This window comes from Tenrec ecaudatus, chromosome 10, assembly GCF_050624435.1.
Source record: "Tenrec ecaudatus isolate mTenEca1 chromosome 10, mTenEca1.hap1, whole genome shotgun sequence".
Taxonomy (NCBI): Eukaryota; Metazoa; Chordata; class Mammalia; order Afrosoricida; family Tenrecidae; genus Tenrec; species Tenrec ecaudatus.
This window is the reverse complement of record NC_134539.1, coordinates 85,161,593-85,178,667: the sequence shown is the minus strand read 5'-3', so window position 1 is coordinate 85,178,667 and position 17,075 is coordinate 85,161,593. Positions and strand designations below refer to the sequence as shown.

Genomic DNA, 17,075 nt, shown 5'->3' with positions numbered 1-17,075 from the left:
TCATCATGGTCATTTTGCTACTGTGATGAATCGGGCGACCCCTGTGAAAGGGTCATTCAACCCCCCAAAAGGGTCACGACCCACAGGTTGAGAACCACTTAATTAGTGGGGTTTAAAAGGCCTGGCTTAACTCATCTCACTACCAGGGCTCCCAGAGGGTTTAACAAACCCTTGTTAAAACAATCAGCTTAGGGAGATGCCCCCCTTATGTGTCATGGGAGCTGACTGTAGAGGGCCAGGGTCTGCCACCCCGGTGCCCTCTGTTATCCGGCTGGTGACTCTAGAGCCCAAGCCCAACTCTCGTAGCCTTCAGGTCCATGACACCCCTATCCAATGTGGTACCCCATCATTCCTTAGGCACAACAGTGGACAGAAGATGCTCGGTGAGTTCTAGAAACCCAGCATTGTGAAGTCTAGATGTTTCCCAAACTTGCCAGCTCCTAAGAACTATCCCCAGGGTGCTGTGTAAAATTCAGATCTTCAAGACCTTTCCCTGGAGGTTCTGATTCAGGGATCCTAACAAAGGGGCCCAGGTGATTTCTTGGTACACAGTCATAACATCCACCATGGATTTGTCTGTCATTCCTTCACCCAAGTTAATAGGAATGGGCTTCAAAAAGCTCACAAAGAATTCCATTATCTTTTAATTCAGTTTTTCCGTGAACTTGTCTTTTTAATTAAAAACTAAAACAACTTTAAAATGAGTCGAAAAGAAAGTCAAATGATAGACGTATTTCCTTTTTTACCTAACTCCATCTGTTGTAATTACTGCCCTCTGTCTGACAGCCAGGATATGCACATCCCGAACTATGGTCAAGGGGGAGTCGCCAGAAACGTAGTCCACACGGGGACCCTACAAATGGATTTGGGGGCTTGCATGTCATCCATAGCCTTCTGCAAACCAAGTGTTTGCAATTGAAGCTCTGACGCTATAACCCTCCTTCAGGTTTGGATTTTGTTATAAACTTTTTGAAGCCACCTCATGATAAGTCTATCCTCGGGGTCTATCCTCAACCTTCCTAATGCTGCGACTTTTTAATACAGTTCCTCATGTTCTGGTGACACCCCCCCCCCATCATAACATTATTTTTGTTGCTACTTTATCACTGTCATTTTGCTACTGTGATGAATTGGGTGACCCCTGTGAAAAAGTCACTTGACCCCCAAAGGCATCTGGATCCACAGGTTGATGACCTCTGCTCTAGTTGATTAGCCCTTTCCCTCCCACCCCTGATTACCATCAAGATGGTTTCTTTTCCCATGTAAACCTTGTCTTGTGTACGGCCCTCATACACTGCTGGTGGGACTGTAGGATGGTGGACCACTGTGGACAATAGTAGGGTGCTTCCCTGAAAAGTTGGATATGGAAATACCGTATGATCCAGAAATCCTAATACTTGGTATATATCCTGGAGAACTAAGGCCTGACACAAATAGTTATGTACACCCACGTTCATAATAGCACTAAGATGGTGCGAACCTTTGCCCATCAATGGTACATACACAGTAGAATACCATGCAACTTAGATGATGAATCTGTGATTCCTAACATGAATGATCCTGGAGGACATGCAAATGACAAATACATGCGGTCACTATGACTAAAGAAAAGGTTTCTACACGGAAAGAAACGCCCAGCATTCATGGCGCGCTCCCTATCTGCCTGCTGGCTGCCTTCTGTGGATTCGCCTTCTCTGTGGAATCGGGTGTGGGTTCACATATCAATCCCACCACGATTTAGCGTGTTACTTGGGGCGGATCATGTAACGACGTGGGATCTCAGTCTCCTTCATTTGTGAGACGGTGGGCACTACTGGCAGCTTTCGAGTTTTGCAAGGAGCGCCTGACCCGGCCCGCAGACAGCGCTTAGTCAGAAGGCAGCTATCGTCGTTGCCATCTTCGACCAGGCAGTGCGGGTCTCAAGACGGCTTCACCCGAGGAGGCCTCGCACCCTCCGGGCCCTTGGGCTGGAGCTCCAGCAGAGGCTGCTGGTGGTGGTGGTGTGCGTGGGTGGGTGGGTGGGAAGCGCGCGAGGCCGTCAGGCCCGGACGGCGGAACTGGGTCCCCCTGCGCGTCCCCTTGCCCCTCGTACGCGCGCCTGCCCACCCCGCTACTGCCGCTGTCGTGGGCGCCTGCGCGCGGGTCGCGCCTCCGCGCCTGCGCACACTGCGAGGGCCCGGGCGAGCGTTTCGTCAGGGAAAATCCCCAGCTTCTAGGTAAACAAGCTGCCGCGTGAGTCCGCCGGCACGTGGCCCCTACAGCCCCGAGACCTCTCAGCCTATGAGAAAGTCTGGAATGCTAGACTGACATTTCCATCACCTATCGAGGCGCGCCCGGGGGCTGCCTCCTCAGCCAATGGTGACTTCGGAAGTGGATAGGCGCCGAGTTTCCGGTCAGGCTTCCAATGAACGCGGCGGGGCGGTCCTTCCCGCACGTGGAGCAGTCACCGTCCTTGGGCCTCGGAGCCAATCAGAAGATGACACCGGCCCGCGGGGCCAATGGAGGCCGACCGGGGCCGGGCGTCCGCACGCGGCCCGGGGCATGGGTCGGCGTCCCCAGGCCAATAAGCTCGGGGGGCGTGGCGACCGGCCGCGGGGCGGGGCTGCGGGGCCCGCGCGGGGCGGCTGCGGCTCTTCCCGAGGGGACTGCACTCCGGCCGGCCGAGCGGTGAGTGTCTGGGGCCGGGGCCCTGGGGTTTTCCACGGGGCGGAGTTCGGTGTCGGGGGGTGTCCACGGAGCGAGGAGATCCGGGTGGCCACTGAGGGGGGAACGCTCGCTGGTTGGTTTTGGAGCGTGAGAGTCCCGAAGTCGATCGCTCTGGCGGACGAGGGTGGGCTCTTTTATTTGGATCGCTGCACCCCGAGTGCCCACAGGGGAGGCCTCGGAATCGGGTGCCCGCTCCCCGAGAGGCACGGAGGAGACGAGGTGCGGGAGAGCTGGTGGGCGTTCCAGTGCGTAGCGGCTGTTTGGAGAGGCGCCTACGCACCTGGAAGAGCTGGCGTTCTGGTCGAGTAGGGTGCAGGCTCTCAGAGGGTGGGCCTGGTGACTGGGAAAGAATGTGTGACGCCGAGTGTCTGCATGTTTTTGTCAGGTGTAAAACGAGGACTTGGATCTGACAGGTACCCTTGCGGGTAGAGGTGCGAGAGCAACGGTGGGATCCTGAGGGCCGGGGCGGGGCTCGGGTCTGTGCAGATTGCCTGTGCACAAGTCTACCTGGCTGACCCCCCGGATGTGGGAAGGCACCGATAGGGTGCTCTGGTATCTGTCTGCAAAAGCCACCAAGCTTGTGGTGGTCAAGTAACCTGGGGTGGCGTGAGAGAATGACGAATTGGGTTCCCAGGAGCCCTGGTGGCGTCGTGGCTACGTGTTCGGCTGCCAACCACAAGGTCAGTAGTTCAAAACGACGAGGTGTTTCGTCTGCCTATTCCGCTAGACACTGACAGTCTCAGAAAACCAGGCAGTTCTATCCTGGCCGACAGGCGAGTGACACAACCGACTGGGTGACAGGGGGTTTGGGGTTTAGTTTAGGAGAAACATTGAGCCTGTTAGCTGCTAGGATGACCCCCAAGGACTTTGTGAGCACGTGGGGACCCAGGAGGCGACGTTTCAGAGGTGTGAGGAGTGAGTGCAAAGTGAACGTGGAGGCGGGGCATGAGAAGGGGATTGTTCCAGGCACCCAACTAGACATTAACTTGAACTTTGAGAGCAGTAGGTCCCCTAGTGTTGGGGTGCAGCTAAGAGTCTAGGAGGCAACTTCTGTAGTCATCTGCGGAGGGCTGGGGGTGCTAAGGGAGTTAAATCAAACAATGTAAAGTGTTTATCACGAAACCCGGGTCGTTTTTAAAAAGAAAGAAACTGTCGCTTGAAATGCTGGCTCTCTGGCCACAGTGCCAGGGTGAGGTGTGGGAGTGCTGTGTCTGGGAACGATCCGCACATCCTCCAGCCCTCGGCGTCTCCCCGGTTCACTCTTCCTCGGCTTCCGGCCGCGTACATATCCTCTCCTTCCTCCTCCCATTCCTCTCCCAGGCCCCCAGCTGGCCCACTGCTGTTGCAGTTCGATTTCCTCTTCATCCTAAGCCCATTCATCTTCTTCCTGCCCCTCCCCCTCGGCTGCCATGGCAACACGAGCTCCTAGCCCCGTTGGGGACCTCAGCGAAGGAGCTAAGGTAGGAGGTCTCTCGAGGAACCTGGGCTACCAGCTTCCCCTCCCCGACTCTTCGGGCCGCCGGCCAGCAGATGTGTACAATTTGGGCGCGGAGGGAAGCCAGCTCCAGAAGCTGCAGGAACCAGAGAAAGAGCCAGTTGTGAGTGTTGGGGGACCGGGGAGGAGCCCCTTCCTCTCCTAATCCTCTCTCCAGGAATCCCTGGTTTTGGGACAGGAAGGCTGTCTTTGGGCTGGGGGAGGCGCCCAGGCCGGGTGTATGTCCTGGGCCACCAGCCAAAAGAACATGATGTTCCTAAGTGCGCTGGCCGCCGCCCTCTCTGGCTGGCCGCCTCCCAAACCGCTGCCGCTCCAGGCTCCCTGCCCCACATTCCCGGGCTGCCGCGCCCCGCCTCCTTCCTCCGCTTTGACATCACCACGGTCTCCCGCCCCCTCTCTTCCATTGACGGCAGCTGGGCCTGGTTACCGTGGGGACCGCGAGGTAGGACAATCAAGGCCTTGAGCTGCTGCTAGGGCGCCTGACCCTTTGTTGCCTTAGCAGAAGATAGATAGATGCAGGTGTTGGACGAGCCAGGCATGCCTGGGTCAGCAGAGACAGAGGGCCGATTGGGGAAAGGATCCTATCTAGATCCCTGAGAACTGGAGAGGAAGAAAAAGAGAATCTCGAGAAAGGTCTGAAAATTAGACAGGGACCAGGGACTACAGTCGATAGGGGGCAGTCAGTATGTGAAGGGACAGGAATCTTTTTGAAAAAAGAGGACCGTGAGCATTCCAACTCGTCAGCCCTTTGTGGGCTGTGTTTGTTGCTTCTTCCTTTCTGGGTTATTTTATAACATCTCTGCTTCCCAGCCTTTTACAGACCCCTCCTCTGAGACCCACCCCATGGGAAACACCATTGGTCAGGCCTTCTTAAGCCACATGACAGTAAGGGGCAGGTACCCACCGCTGATTATGTCTGCAGCAGCTCAGTTTGGGGGCCTCTTCCCTTGCCACCCACATCCAGGGAGCCCTGAGTGGTGCTAGTCACTGCTGCTGCTCTCGAGCCCGCCAACTTCTGTGGAGTGACTGGTGGGTTTGAACTGCCAGGGTTGTGGTTAGTTGCCCACATACTTGATCTGCTGCACCACCAGGGCTGTCTCTACTCATCACCATCCTGGAATTCAGTCGAGTGCAGCCCTCCTTTGCCCTTCACTCACCCCAGTCAAGGTCCTGTTGTGCTCCCTGCATTAAAAAAAAAATCCCACCCTTGACCCCTGTCTCCTTATTAGGGACAACATGCTCACCTACCATGTGCCAAGTCCTGACCTAGGTGCTGGGGACACTAGGAATGAGACGACTGGGCCTCTGCTGCAGCAAGCCGAGCCCTGGTAGCATAGTGGGTATGTGATGGGCTGCCGAACTGCAGGGTCAGCAGCTTGAAACCACCGGCTGCTCCGTGGGGGGCAGTCTGTCTTGCCCTATGGGGTCACTCAGTCGGGATCTACTCAATGGCAGTAAGTTTTGATCATGAATCCTGGACTTGGCTTTCTCACTTAGCCCTGGGGATATGCAGCCCATTCCACCCTTTCCTGTAATGCCTTCTCCCAGATACCCCCATCATTTGGAAACGTGGCCTCCCCTCAAGTGGGGCCAGCCCTAACTGTGGGTGACCACATCCTGAGAAGGAAAGGAGGCCTACCCTTAGGCAGTCTGACCTTTACTCAGACTGGCCACAGAGCTCTTGCCATGCTTTCCCTTCGTGGGCTCCATTACTATGGCTGCCCCTTTCACTGTTTGTTTGCCCACCCCCACCCCCTCCCCCGCAGCACGCGGCCCCTCAGTTGCCCTCCTCCCAGTTGGGGGCAGGACTTGAAGTCTCATCTGAAGGAGCTGTCTTGTCAAAAGGAGCACCTTCATTAAGATGACAAGGTTTAGGAGGGGAGACCCAAGAAAGGCCTCCCAGGGTACGAATGCTTCTTCCCGACCCCTGGCAAGACCCAGGGGCCCTGCCCTGCAAGGCTAGCCCGTTCAGGAACTAGGCCTTTTTGAGCAGCTCTGAAGAGAAGCAACCTGCCTTTCCTCCCCTCCCCTCCCCTCCCATGATTCCTGCTTCCATTGGTTGGGCGGTGCCTGGGGCCCTTCCGCCTGGTGCCAGCACCCAGATCCACGTGCGCCTGTGTGTGTGTGACACAGCCCTGACCTCAGTGGGAGCCAGTAGCCAATCAGGCGCTGGGATGGGATCCCTAGCCAAACGGGGCGGGGCCTGTGGCGCTGCCGGCAGGGGCCCGTGGGGGCAGTGTCTGGCATTATGCAACCCGCCTTCCTGCCCCGCGGAGCTTCCACTCCACCGTGAGCAGGACCGCGGCGGGCAGGCGGCCCGAGGGCGCTCGTGAGTCCAGGTAGGCATCTCCGCGGCCACGCTGGAGTCAGGCTCCGTCCCGCGAGGGGACCGGCACCTCTCCGGCTTACGCGGTGGTCTTTGCCCACCTCCTCCCCGCCCAGAACTGGGAGTCAGCGCGCCTGACCAGTTTACCTTTCCTCCAACTTTACTCTCGGACCCACCTCCGCCCCCATCTCCGGGACCCCAACCCTCCAGTTCCCACACCCGATCCTCCGCGGGCATGCCCGCAAAGCCTCCTTCCTCGTCGCTCATCTGGCTCTGGGTTTTGCCCCACCCCAGGACCCCTTCAGACTCTTGGAGCTCCCCCTCTCTCCCCGCCAGCCCCTGGCCCCGCGCCGCCTGTGATGTCAGCCCAATCCTGTCTGGAACATCCCGTTCCCGGCTAGTTCCTGATGTCGGTCACTGCCTTCCCTTTTCGCCTGGGCTCAGAAAATGCTGTGGCGCGGGGGTGTGGTTGCACACGGGTGTGTGTGTGTGTGTGTGTGCGCGCGCGCGCGCGTCCTTTGCTCAGGCCTGGGTGCCTCTGCTTTAAGTGGGGATGAGTGAGGCCAGGGGGTAGCTACAAAGTAGGGGATTCAGGAGTGGATTTCATGTAACTTGGATGGCATCCGTCTGGGGCGCAGAAGCCAGTGGACAAAGGCTGTGTAGTCCCAGAATAATGACTGAGAGCCAGGCAAGAGGCAGGCTTGGGGGGCTTTTCCAGGGGGAGGTGGCGATTGATTTTGCCCGTGGGGCTCAGGGATGCCGCCCCCGAACTCTAGGGCCCTCCAGGTATATACTGGGGGTGAGCGACTGCCAATGTAAGAATGGGTTCCCCCCACCGCTTCCGCCGGGAAATGGGGGAGGGTCCCCCCACCCACTGTCCTGTGGTCTCTCCAGCAACCGCTGAGCTCAGCTGCTGACGTCGGTTTCCCGGGCGACCGGCAGCGGCGGAAGTGAGGGGGGATGTCAGCGCGCATGTGCAGCGGGGTGGCACCGCCCCCAAGTAAAATTAGCTCGGAGGCCTAAATATAGGAAGCGATCTGCTCACGACCTTAGAGCCTCAGCAGAGCGGGGGCCTGATGAGGGCTGTTGGCTGGAACGTGTCTAACTGTAGACCCCCTAGGTAACTGCTTAGGCTCCGCGGTCCCAGGCCATGCGGAGGCCCTTTCTGGCCTGCAACCCTCCTCGGGGCTCCTGTGGCACCAGGAGTGGGAGACAGGCACAGGAGGGTGCGAGTACAGTGAGCAGGTGCCATGCGCGTAGCAGCATCGTTTACTCCAAATCTGCCGCCTTGTCTCCCTGCTCCAGGTACCCACTGTGAACCAATTGCTGCAGAGACCTAGGCTTCCCACCTCCCTGCCCCAGCCAGGCCGCCTGGCCCCCTAGTCTGCTCGTGGTGGCCTCCCCACCTGCCCTGTTCTCCTCCTGCCCTCCCCATGGCCTGGACATGAGTGGACCCCCAGAAGGGTCTGATAGGGGAGGGGACCCCAGGCCTGGGGATGCCCTTTGTACCGGAGGGCCCCCGTCCCCCGGGGCCCCGCAGCACCGGCCGTGCCCAGGCCCCAGCCTGGCGGATGACACAGATGCCAACAGCAACGGCTCCAGTGGCAATGAATCCAACGGCCCCGAGTCCAGGGGTGCATCTCAGCGCAGCTCGCATAGCTCCTCGTCTGGCCGTGGCAAGGACTCCGCCCTGCTGGAGACCACTGAAAGCAGCAAGAGGTCTGTGGGGGGCTGTGCTGAGTGGGAGGGAGTAGACTGCAGGCAGGGAGCCAGGCCTCATTGGACCCCTCCTTTCTCCTCCAGCACCAACTCTCAGAGCCCATCCCCACCCAGCAGCTCCATTGCCTACAGCCTCCTGAGTGCCAGCTCTGAGCAGGACAACCCATCCACCAGTGGCTGCAGGTTTGTGTGGTGAGGGTGTGAGGAGAGGGCGAGGGGGCTGGGCTGGGCTGGGCTCATGCTTGTGTGTCGCCACCCGCTGGGCCTTGCAGCAGTGAACAGTCAGCCAGGGCGAGGACCCAGAAGGAACTCATGACAGCACTGCGGGAGCTCAAGCTGCGGCTACCGCCAGAGCGCCGGGGCAAAGGCCGCTCCGGCACCCTGGCTACGCTGCAGTACGCGCTGGCCTGTGTCAAGCAGGTGCAGGGTGAGTGGTGCTTCTGTGAGGGCAGTGGCCAGGTGAGGGGCTGGCTGGTGGCGGGGCTTCTCACTGGATGTGCCCCTCCACAGCCAACCAGGAGTACTACCAGCAGTGGAACTTGGAGGAGGGCGAGCCGTGTGCCATGGACATGTCCACGTACACGCTGGAGGAACTGGAGCACATCACGTCTGAGTATACGCTGCGTAACCAGGTCAGCAGTGGCCCCGCCCTACTCCTGTCTGTCCCCCTGCCCCCGCCCCACCTAGTGAACCTACTCTTGCTCTCCACTTTCCACCCAGGACACCTTCTCAGTGGCAGTCTCCTTCCTGACGGGCCGTATTGTCTACATTTCGGAGCAGGCAGGTGTCCTGCTGCGTTGCAAGCAGGATGTGTTCCGGGGTGCCCGCTTCTCGGAGCTCCTGGCACCCCAGGATGTGGGCGTCTTCTATGGTTCCACGGCTCCCTCTCGCCTGCCCACCTGGGGCACTGGGGCCTCCGCAGGTGAGTGCCAGGGGCCTTGAGAGGAAGGAAGGGAGGAGCAGTCTCAGGAAGCCTGGGCTTTGGGCTCGCCCTTGCCTGGGCTCCTCTCACCCTCTTGCTCTGTCCAGGTTCACGCCTCAAGGACTTCACACAGGAGAAGTCTGTCTTCTGTCGCATCAGGTAGGTGAGAGCAAGCCCCCTGCTCCCTCATTTCCTTTGGCTCCTTAGTGGGCTCTAATCCTGAGACTGGGGGCGGGGGGACAAAGTTCCTCTTTGAAAGTCCCTGATCCCTTGGTCTCCCTTGTCAGTGGCGGTCCTGACCGGGATCCAGGACCTCGGTACCAGCCATTCCGCCTCACTCCATATGTGACCAAGATCCGGGTCTCGGACGGGGCCCCTGCACAGCCCTGCTGTCTGCTCATTGCAGAGCGTATCCACTCGGGTTACGAAGGTGGGTGTTGGGTGTGGTGGGCCCAGGGCCAGCCTGGTGGGGACGAGGGGAAGGGATCCTCCTCTAAGCTGTGAGGAAGGTGAGAAGGAGCAGGTCTGGGAGGCAGGCCCTAAAACCCGAAGCCTTGGAATTTGGGCACCAAAGAGGGCATTCTGGTGTGTGTGTGTGTGGGGGGGGCAGTTGGAGCCCCCTTAGATGTGCAGTTGGGTGAGTGCCGACCTGGGGAGGGCAGAGCAGAGCGTTTTGGTTAGGGCCTGGTTCGACCCCTGGTGTACTATCTAGGAGTGTGGGGACTGGGGCTGGGGGTGGAGGGCATTGCCAGTCGGTCTGGCATGGGGCAGTGCAGAGGCTAGAGCGAGGCACCATTCTGGACCTTCCCTAATGGTCACCTGCTCCGTGCCTCAGCCCCCCGTATCCCTCCTGAGAAAAGGATTTTCACCACACGCCACACCCCCAGCTGCCTCTTCCAGGACGTGGACGAGAGGTGAGGACAGGCCCTGCGGGGAGAGCGGGCCATTGACCAAGGATGATCTCCCCTCTGACAGCCTCTCTCTTTTCAGGGCTGCCCCCCTGCTGGGCTACCTTCCCCAGGACCTCCTCGGGGCGCCTGTGCTGCTGTTCCTCCACCCCGAGGACCGGCCACTCATGCTGGCCATCCACAAGAAGAGTGAGCCTCCGCCCCTGCTCCTCTTTGCCGCCGGCCCTGGGCCTTCGGAGTGGCTGCCCTCGTGGGGTTGTCTAGGAGTCCAGGGGATCTTGTGGGTGGCATTCCCCAAACTCATTTCTCCCATCTACTGACCCTCCACCTCCTTCCCACTCCCACCAGTCCTCCAGTTGGCGGGCCAGCCCTTTGACCACTCCCCTATTCGCTTCTGCGCCCGTAATGGGGAGTATGTCACCATGGACACCAGCTGGGCCGGCTTTGTGCACCCTTGGAGCCGCAAGGTGGCCTTTGTGTTGGGTCGTCACAAAGTACGCACGTAAGTGAGCCAGCCCCAGCCGGGCCTCCCTGCCAACCTGGCCCTGTGGGGGGTGGAGGTAGGGTACCCTGTGGGGGGCGGGGCAGAGCTGATTTCACACTCCTCACCTCACAGGGCACCCCTCAATGAGGACGTGTTCACACCGCCGGCCCCCAGTCCAGCTCTGTCTCTGGACCCTGACATCCAGGAGCTCTCAGAGCAGATCCATCGGCTGTTGTTGCAGGTGAGGGCTGAGCAGAGAGAGCAGGCGGAGGCAGGGCACAGAGCAGGGCCGCCGCATTCTAACCGCCCTGTCCCTTCATCTGCCTCAGCCTGTGCATAGCCTCAGCCCTATGGGGCTCAGTGGAGGCGGTCCTGTGACTTCCCCAGGCCCTCTCCTCAGCCCTGGCTCCTCCAGCGACAGCAATGGGGATGCTGAGGGGCCCAGGCCTCCCACCCCGGTGAGTGAAGCTCTCTGAGCTCACCCTTTCCCTCACCCCTCCCTCCATCTCCCTATCCCATTCTCCCTGCCTTTCTCTCCTTGTCTGCCCCTTGTGGCCCATGCCCCTCACTGGTGCTTCCTCCTTGACCCTGCTTGTTGGCCAGACCTCCCAATGCTTCTGTTGCCTTCTGTCCCCGCAGGTGACCTTCCAGCAGATCTGTAAGGATGTGCATCTCGTGAAGCATCAGGGGCAGCAGCTTTTCATTGAGTCTCGGGCCCGGCCCCCCCGGCCCCGCCTCCCTGGTGAGTTGGTGAGACTTCCTTCCTGAGAGTGAGAAGTGAAGTGTGACCTTCACCCCAGGCCATTCATCTTTCCTCTCTTTGCCCCAGCTACAGGCAACTTCAAGGTCAAGGCCCTTCCCTGTCAGTCCCCAGGCCCCGAGCAGGAGGTGACAGCTGCCCCCATCCATGCCCCGGAGGAGGCTGAGAACAAAGATGGCCCCACTGGCTCTTACCAGCAGATGAACTGCCTGGACAGCATCCTTCGGTAAGGCCGGCCTGGTGCCCCACTTACCTAGGTCCTGCCTGCAGCCCCCGCCCCAGGCCCTGCCCTCATGCCAGTCTGTTGCCCCACCAGGTACCTGGAGAGCTGCAACATCCCCAGCACGACCAAGCGCAAGTGTGCCTCTTCCTCCTCCCGCACCGCCTCCTCTGCCTCTGACGACGACAAGCAGAGGACAGGGCCCATCCCTGGGGGGGCCAAGAAAGGTAAGGACCCAGGTGTGCCCTGTCCCCACTGCCCCGTCCTGACCAGGGGACCTAATGTTTGCACACTTTGGCTTTTGGGGTCCCCACTATGCTCTATCCTGCCCCCCGCCCCAGCCTCCTGATTGCGCCCACCCCCCAGCCCTTTCCCTTTTTTCCTTTGACTGTGTGGCGGTGACCGGCGCCGTCTCTCTGCACAGGTCCATCGGCAGCGGCAGTGTTGTCTGGGGAGGGGGCCACCCCAGTGGCGGGAGGCCCCCTGAGCCCGCTCGCCCTGGCCAATAAGGCGGACAGCGTGGTGTCTGTCACGAGTCAGTGTAGCTTCAGCTCCACCATCGTCCATGTGGGAGACAAGAAGCCCCCGGAGTCGGGTATGGGCATGGAGTAAGGGGGGCAGTGCCCCGGTCTTCTCAGTCCTCAGACAGAGCCCCCTCTTGCTGCTGTTCCATCTCCTTACAGCTCCTCTTTGAGAGAGGAGGCCGCCATCTAAGCTTGGGGCTGGGTCTTGCTCTCCACCCCACCCATCCTTTGCTTCTCTGCCCTACCCTGAATCCATCCCGCTTTCTGTACCGCTGCCATCAGCTTCAACATAATGCAGGTGGGGGGACTGCAGCCTCTCAAGCTGCTGGCCACAGGGAAGTCGAATGCCCTGGAAGGTCTTTGAGTATTGACTTCACCCTTCCAACTGGAAGGAGGTGACATACTGACATACCAGGGGGACCTTCCTGGCAGGGTCACTACCACTAGAGGGGGCTTGATTATCCTCACCTATCTCTTCCTGAGACAGTTTGCATGGAGGAGAGGACCAAGGGCCAACCCTTGGCCAGGGGGCGACCAAGAAATGAATGCAGTGCTCAGGGTCTGGGACAGGGAGGGTTTGGTGTAGAAGTGTTGACCCCTGAGTAACCTGTCCCTCCCCTTTTCTTCCTCAGATGTTGTTATGATGGAGGACCAGTCGGGCCTGGCCCCCAGCCCCTCGGGAGCCCCCGACCCAGCTCCAGACGCCTACCGCCCCGTGGGCCTGACCAAAGCAGTGCTGTCCATGCACACGCAGAAGGAGGAGCGGGCTTTCCTCAGCCGCTTCCGGGACCGTGGCCGGCTGCGTGTGCCCCACGGCTCCTCCATAGCACCACCAGCTCCCAGCGAGCGAGGTAGCTCCCCAGGGCTTCCCTCAACCAGTGCCAGGATGCCAGGGGGCGGGGGGGGGGGCTCTGGAGTGAGCATTTCCTCACCTGGACCCTGGCTAGCCTCTCCCCACTTGGCTGGGCTTCTAGGGCAGCAGCCTGGAGGGGCTGACGCAGAGACAGGCAGGTGGAGGTGCTCTGCTCCAGGTAAGCTGCTTCAGCTCTAAGCTGAAGGGGCAGAATGTGCACCCACTGAGACCCAGCTGCTGCTCAAGAGAACACTTAGGCTCTGGGCGAAAGGCAGGCAGAGGCCTAGGGCCGCTCCCTGTGGCCCCCAGGGCCAATGGAGCCCCGCTTTTCCACCCCTCTGCCTCTCGCCTGCCTCTTCGCTCCACTCCTCAAGAGCTAGGCAGAGCCCCTCCTCGGCGAGCAGAAGGCAGCACCAGCTGGACTGTGGTGGAGGGACTGGAGCCAGCTGCCTGTTCGTCCTCGGACTCGCCCTGACCGCTCCCACCCACCAGTGTGCCTGCTTCCCACACAGCCCCACGCCCGCTCATGTAACCTGCCTTTCTCAATAAACCCCTGTCCCTGCCTCCTGTGATTCTTCCCTGAAGGCTCCCCCCACTTCCCCGAGTCACCTCCGACCTGTGTGGGCTGAGAAGCCAAACTGTCTGGGGCTTCCCTGGTCAAAGGTCAGGGCAGTGAGGGGACCTCACTAACCCTAGTCTCTCCCCACAGGCTGCCATCATGGCCCCCCACCCCCCGGCCGCCGACACCACTGCCGATCCAAAGCCAAGCGCTCCCGGCACCACCAGACCTCCAGGCCCGAAGCCCCCTGCTATGTCTCCCATCCCCCACCTGCACCACCCTCTGCCCCCTGGCCGCCCCCACCAGCTCCCACTCCCTTCTCTGCTGTGGTCCAGCCCTACCCCCTCTCAGTATTCTCCCCCAGAGGAGGCCCTCAGCCTCTGCCCCCTGCCCCCACGTCTGTGCCCCCAGCGACTTTCCCTGGTTCCCTAGTGACCCCAATGGTGGCCTTGGTGCTCCCTAATTATATGTTCCCCCCTCCCTCCAGCTATCCCTATGGGGTAACCCAGACCTCTGCAGAGGGGCCACCCACCCCTGCTTCCCACTCCCCTTCTCCGTCCCTGCCCCCACTGCCCTCCAGCCCTCCCCACCCTCCGGAGTCCCCGCTATTCAACTCAAGATGCAGCTCCCCACTCCAGCTAAACTTGCTGCAGCTTGAAGAGCCCCCCCACGCTGAGGGGTGCGCTGGGGCAGGGCCCTCTGGGAGCAGTACTGGGCCCCCCCCTCCCAATGAGACAGCTTTGGAACCAGAGGCCAGGCTGGTGAGCACTGAATGCCCCTTCCCCCTTAACTGGCTGCCCCCCCTCTAACCCTCACCCTCCATTCTTCCACCTGCCCATCCCCCACCCTCTGCCCAAGCTGCTGGCTTCATCTCCAGACTGGGAGCCACCAGCTGGGCCACACTTGGCAGGCATCAGCTGCCTTCCCTGTGAAGGCGGGACAGTCCTGTCAGTTCAGTTCAACAGGTGGCAAGGACACCCCAATAACTTCTGAGAGCCCCTCTGCCACTTGGGAAGGAAGGCCCTAGTGCCCTCCCCCTGCCCCTCTCCAGCTCCAGTTTTCTCACAAGGTTGTGGGCTCTGGGGGACAGGGACCACTTGGTTGCGTGGCCCAGTCCCAGTGGAAACAGTTGATGAGAAGCCTGGGGTCCATCTCTTAATCTCTTCCTGTCACCTCTCCCCAGGTGGAGGTGCCTGCCTCCTCCAATCAGGATGCGATGTCTGGCTCCAGCGACCTGCTGGAGCTCCTGCTGCAAGAAGACTCGCGCTCAGGCACAGGCTCTGCTGCCTCAGGCTCCCTGGGCTCGGGCTCCGGCTCTGGGTCGGGCTCTGGGTCCGGCTCAGGCTCTCACGAGGGAGGCAGCACCTTGGCCAGCGTCACTCGTGAGTCCCAAGGGGAGTCCCGCTCACCCCTGCAGCCTATGTCTCCCAGGGCAGGCCCAGGAGACTGGGAGTTGAGAGGCTCCATGCCACGCCTCTTGGCTGAGCACACAGGGGGAGACCTTCCATGACTGGGGCAGGCTGGGGAGTGCAAGCCTCCTGACCCTGTACATGCTTTCTCCTGACCCCCGAACAGGCAGCAGTCAGAGCAGCCACTCTAGCAAGTACTTCGGCAGCATTGACTCCTCTGAGGCTGAGGCAGGGATGGCCCAGGCCAGGGCTGAGCCCGACGACCAGGTCATGAAGTACGTGCTCCAGGATCCCATCTGGCTGCTCATGGCCAATGCTGATCAGCGAGTCATGATGACCTACCAAGTGCCCTCCAGGTGAAGAGCTTTAGAAGCTCCCTCTGAGGTGTGGGCACAGCCAGCCCACCCTCACTTCCCAGTGACCTGGGGGCTGGCTCTAGAATGTCAGTCTGCTGGGTCGACCCCAGCTCTGGCTCCTAGCCTCTGTCCTCTGCACATCTTCCTTGGGCAGGGACATGGCCTCTGTGCTGAAGCAGGACCGAGAGCGGCTCCGGGCCATGCAGAAGCAGCAGCCACGCTTCTCGGAGGACCAGCGGAGGGAGCTAGGGGCTGTGCACTCCTGGGTCCGGAAGGGCCAGCTGCCTCGTGCCTTCGATGTGACGGTGAGAGGAGAAGGCCAGGGCCAGGAGGGAGACAAGATAATTGAACTCAAGCTGAAGGACCGTGGGCTGAGGATGAGACCCCTTGGTGTCCTTGGGTCACTCATTCTGAAGGGTACAACTTCCACTAAGCTTGCTGCTGCTTGCTGTAGCATTAACCCGCCACTCGTGCTGGCAGGACTGCACCACCCCCTTACTATGCTCATCGTGACCCTTCCCAGGGTGCTCTGGGGACAGGGTCCAAAGCAGTGTCTGGTCGTGTTGGATCCCATGGTCCTCTTGCTGAGATGCAATTCCATGGACTTGTGTTTCTTGGGAGTATGTTGGGAACAACTTGGCAGGGAGGTGAAGCTAGGGCCTGGTGGGCAGCCTTCCTGACGCGTCCCCTCTCTCCCTCCATAAGGCTTGCGTGGACTGCGGTAGCAGCACCCAAGACCCCGGCCACCCGGATGACACACTCTTTGCGGAGCTGGATGGACTGGGGCTGGAGCCCATGGAAGAAGGCGGAGGCGAGGGTGGTGGCAGTGGTGGTGAGGGCAGAGGGGGCAAGGGAGAGGCGGGGAGTGAGACTAGGGCCAGGGTCTCAAGCTCTCAGGACATGGCCATGGAGGAAGAAGAACAAGGTGAGAGCCCATCCATTCTTGCCTTACCTGCCCCAGAAAATGGCACCAGCTAGATTCCATTTGGGGGTCACTCTAGGGACCCAAAGTTCTTAGGAACTCTGGTTCTCCATGGCCTGCTCTCAGAGTCCATGAGGCTAGATCAACCAGCACAGGAAACTACCCTAGCTTTTCTTGCTGTTGGGGGCTGGACCCCCCGTCACCAGCCCAGGCCTCATAGGGAACAGGCTGCGGAACTCAGCCCAGCCAGAAGAGCCTCACCCCCCTTCCACCGGTGAGGAGCCCCCTCTCTAGGACACAGTTGCTGAAAGCTGCTGAAGTGGGCCTTCCAAATTCCAGCTGAGCCCAAGCCCCAGTCCTGAGGGTTGGGGCCACCCTATTTATTGGGGGAGATGACCCCCTCTCCCATCTCCTCCTCAGAAGCCAGGGGAGAAGGCTCTAGCGTCAGCAGGACAGAGGGGTCTGGACCCCTAGCTGCTCCAGGGTGGGGGTAGGTTGGTGGACCATGGAGTCCCTGGTGCTGCCCCTCAGAGGGGACCCAAGTGTTCGCAGCTGTACCCTCTACCAATGGCATTTGTGTTTTTGATATTGTGTCTGTTAATTTTTAATATAAAGAGCAAACAAGCAAACCCGACTCTGTGGAATAAAGTTTGGGGCTTGGGTGAAGGGGACTGGGAAGGGAGTGTTTGCCTGCGCACAGTTGGCGTGTGGGCAATTCCCCGTCCTCGTGGCCCCAGGCCCACTTCCCACACCCTTCTCAGCTGGAGGGCCTTGGCGAACCTGCTGGCTAGACCCGTCGCCGCCTCACTCAAACCTCTCACGCCAAACACACCGCGGGAGGCCCCTGGGAGGAGCGGGTCCGTGGGCTCCAACCGTGGGCGGCCGCAGGCAGGCGGGATGGTCCCTTTGTCC

General features: G+C 60.3%; 1 protein-coding gene across 3 annotated transcripts; it reads left to right on the top strand.

The window, feature by feature from the left end:
• Positions 1-2,545: 2,545 nt before the first annotated feature.
• PER1 (period circadian regulator 1) lies at positions 2,546-16,792 on the top strand. 3 transcript variants are annotated; one of them, XM_075560898.1, is made up of 23 exons: positions 2,546-2,667; positions 7,833-8,246; positions 8,331-8,429; positions 8,519-8,673; positions 8,757-8,878; positions 8,967-9,168; positions 9,276-9,327; positions 9,456-9,598; positions 10,004-10,082; positions 10,159-10,265; positions 10,425-10,578; positions 10,693-10,801; positions 10,890-11,018; positions 11,200-11,302; positions 11,390-11,546; positions 11,637-11,767; positions 11,965-12,135; positions 12,697-12,915; positions 13,627-14,237; positions 14,660-14,858; positions 15,052-15,241; positions 15,396-15,546; positions 15,947-16,792. In XM_075560898.1, exons 2-23 carry the CDS (start codon positions 7,972-7,974, stop codon positions 16,217-16,219), a joined length of 3,831 nt encoding a protein of 1,276 aa, XP_075417013.1. In that variant the 5' UTR covers positions 2,546-2,667; positions 7,833-7,971; the 3' UTR covers positions 16,220-16,792. The 3 variants fall into 3 exon arrangements, with proteins under 3 accessions (XP_075417013.1, XP_075417012.1, XP_075417014.1); XM_075560897.1 differs by lacking the exon at positions 2,546-2,667 and adding an exon at positions 6,425-6,540; XM_075560899.1 differs by lacking the exons at positions 2,546-2,667; positions 11,965-12,135 and adding an exon at positions 6,425-6,540.
• The last annotated feature ends 283 nt before the right edge of the window (positions 16,793-17,075 follow it).